The sequence below is a fragment of the Apteryx rowi genome, unplaced genomic scaffold, assembly GCF_003343035.1.
Source record: "Apteryx rowi isolate R43461 unplaced genomic scaffold, aptRow1 scaffold_20, whole genome shotgun sequence".
Taxonomy (NCBI): Eukaryota; Metazoa; Chordata; class Aves; order Apterygiformes; family Apterygidae; genus Apteryx; species Apteryx rowi.
Genome location: NW_020448308.1, coordinates 2,792,003 through 2,794,213, shown reverse-complemented (window position 1 = coordinate 2,794,213; position 2,211 = coordinate 2,792,003). Strand labels below are relative to the sequence as shown.

The 2,211-nt window shown below is 61.6% G+C and overlaps 1 protein-coding gene across 1 annotated transcript in view; it reads right to left on the bottom strand.

Annotated features, from left to right (window-relative positions):
* NCF1 (neutrophil cytosolic factor 1) overlaps nucleotides 1–1,223 on the bottom strand; it is a 9,809-nt gene extending 8,586 nt beyond the window's left edge. Inside the window, exons 1-2 of the mRNA XM_026063704.1 lie at nucleotides 928–1,223; nucleotides 87–167 (exon numbers count right to left, since the gene is read on the bottom strand). Coding sequence (XP_025919489.1) covers nucleotides 87–167; nucleotides 928–999 — 153 coding nt within the window. The 5' untranslated portion in view covers nucleotides 1,000–1,223. The remainder of the gene's footprint in view (nucleotides 1–86; nucleotides 168–927) is intronic.
* Nucleotides 1,224–2,211: the final 988 nt, after the last annotated feature.

Below are 2,211 nucleotides of genomic sequence, written 5' to 3'. Positions count from 1 at the left end.
GGGGCGATTTCGCCTTTCGCCTTTCGCCCCCGCCAGCCCGTGGCCCAGCGGGAGCCGGGCGCCGCGGCCGCCGCGCCGTCACTCACGTGGAACTCGTAGATCTCTGTGAAGCGGCGGTAGACGAGCTTTTCGGAGAGGTCGTTCCACTTCACCAGGAACATATAGACCTGGCGGGCGAAGCGGAGGTTTGCGAGCGGCGGGGGGGACCCAGCCCCGCGTCACCCGCCCGCCCGTGCGGGACCCCCTGCGGCAGCCCGGGCGCCCAGCGCCTCGCGCATCCCTTTCCAAGGACGGTGTCTTCCGTGGGGCTGAAACCCAGATCGTCCCGCAGTCCCGCCACAGCTACAGAGGGCTCGCGGGAGAAGTCGGTGTTTATCCACTTACATGGAGTTCGATATATTTTTGCATATCAAAATTGTAAAAAAAAATTCACATTTATCGTCCTGTTTAAAATATTGTTATTCCATTAGTTTTCATTGGAGAATTGGAAGATTCATCGCCATTGAAGTGGTCTTTAGGAAGCTTCAATTTGAGAGAAATTGCTTGTTTTTTTAGAGCCCCCCCCCCGCAGCGAGAGCAGCTCTGCTATAGAGAGCGAGCCGGGAGCTAAGGAGGCTTGGCAGGGATGGAGGGGGGCAGAAACACTGACGCTGGTGGGAATCAAAGAGGGAAGAGCCGCAAAAAGCCCTTTCCAAGCCTGCGAAGTAACCAAGAGCTTGCAAAGGAGGTGCCCAAAATCTTGCCTCCAAATCTTACGGAATGGACATTTCACCCTCCAGCTGCCTCCAGCTCAAGCCATCAACCACAATCCCCCCCAAAAAGGGATGCTCTTAACCCCTCAGCCACATATATATAAAGAAATACGTTGGCTGGAAAATGTCTGCCCCAGCCAGTCCTCTCTCCGTCTGACGGTCGCTGGGTACTTACATAGTGTTGGCTGGGGAAAAACCTCTTCTCGTAGCCCAGCAGCTCTATGTGCCTGATGAACGCATCCCCCATAGCTGCTCCCGGCCGCGGCGCCCAGCCCCGACCGTGCTCCCGCGCCGCTCGCCGCTCGCCCGGCCGTCCCCGCGCCCGTGTCTCCTCTCCGCCTTTGCATCACTCCGCTTTCCTTTTAAAGCCCCCCGAAAAGGGGAAGTCTCACTGCAATCGTGCCTGCAATTTTTTACCCGCTGTGGTTTGCATTGACCCGGTGTTTCCTGCTGGGAGTCTCCAGGCCCGGCCCCTCCGGCGGCTCCGCGCTGCCTCCGGCCCCGGGGGCTGCACAGGACGGCGGAGCGGACACCCCTGGCAGAGGTGCGCTCGGCCGCGGGTGGCTTCGTGAGCCTTTTCCGGAGGCAGGGAGCCACTGACTCAGCTGTACGGAGTGGCTGCCGCAGCGGAGGCAGCCCGGGGGCCGCTGGACCGGCCGAGAAGGGGTCACCTGGGAGCCGCGGGCAACTCAGCGCGAGGCGGGTGCAGAGGATGCTCCCTGTCCGCTCCGAGGCTGCATCCGCAGCACCAGCCAGGCTGCTTTGGAGCAGAAACGGGCTTTTCACGCGATGGGATGCTCAGCTGGGGGGGGGGGTTGGCCGATGTGAGGACTTCAGGGCAGCGGATTTGGGTGGGGATGGCCAGCAGTGAGGCTTTGGGGCTGCCCGGGAGGCACCCATGAAATCAGAGGACCGAGATGGGGCATCAGGCCAGTTGCACCCCAGCCTGCGGATCCAGTCGAGCCTGAGCGTTTGCAGTGAGTCCTGCACGGATTTTCTGCCCACCCGCCTTGCACCGTGCCCGTAACTGCCTGATCCCAGCTCTCTCAGCCAGCTTTCCTGTAGAAATACCTGCGGGACTTTAAAACCATCTGTATCCACAGAGATATCATAACAGCTCACCTGTTTCAACACCGCTTCTGAGAGGAAAGCGCGAGGCTCGTTTCTCAACCCCAGCAGCAGCCCCGAGGTTATCAGCAACATCCGCGATGATTGTACCATTTTCGGCCCTTCGCGGCGCCTCGCTGCCCGCCGCGAGAGCTGGGCCGTGGGGACGGCAGGGCGCCCTCGCCCCGGCGCAGCGGGAAGGCGCTGGCCCGGGGGTGCTGCTCCCCGTCCAGCCCAGGCTCAGCCGTTACACGGCTCATGGCCGGGCAGTCCAAACCAGGATTATTTTCCCGCCTCGGGATAACGGTTTGGGACGGGGGCGGGATGGTGGACGGGGGCCACACGCACCGTC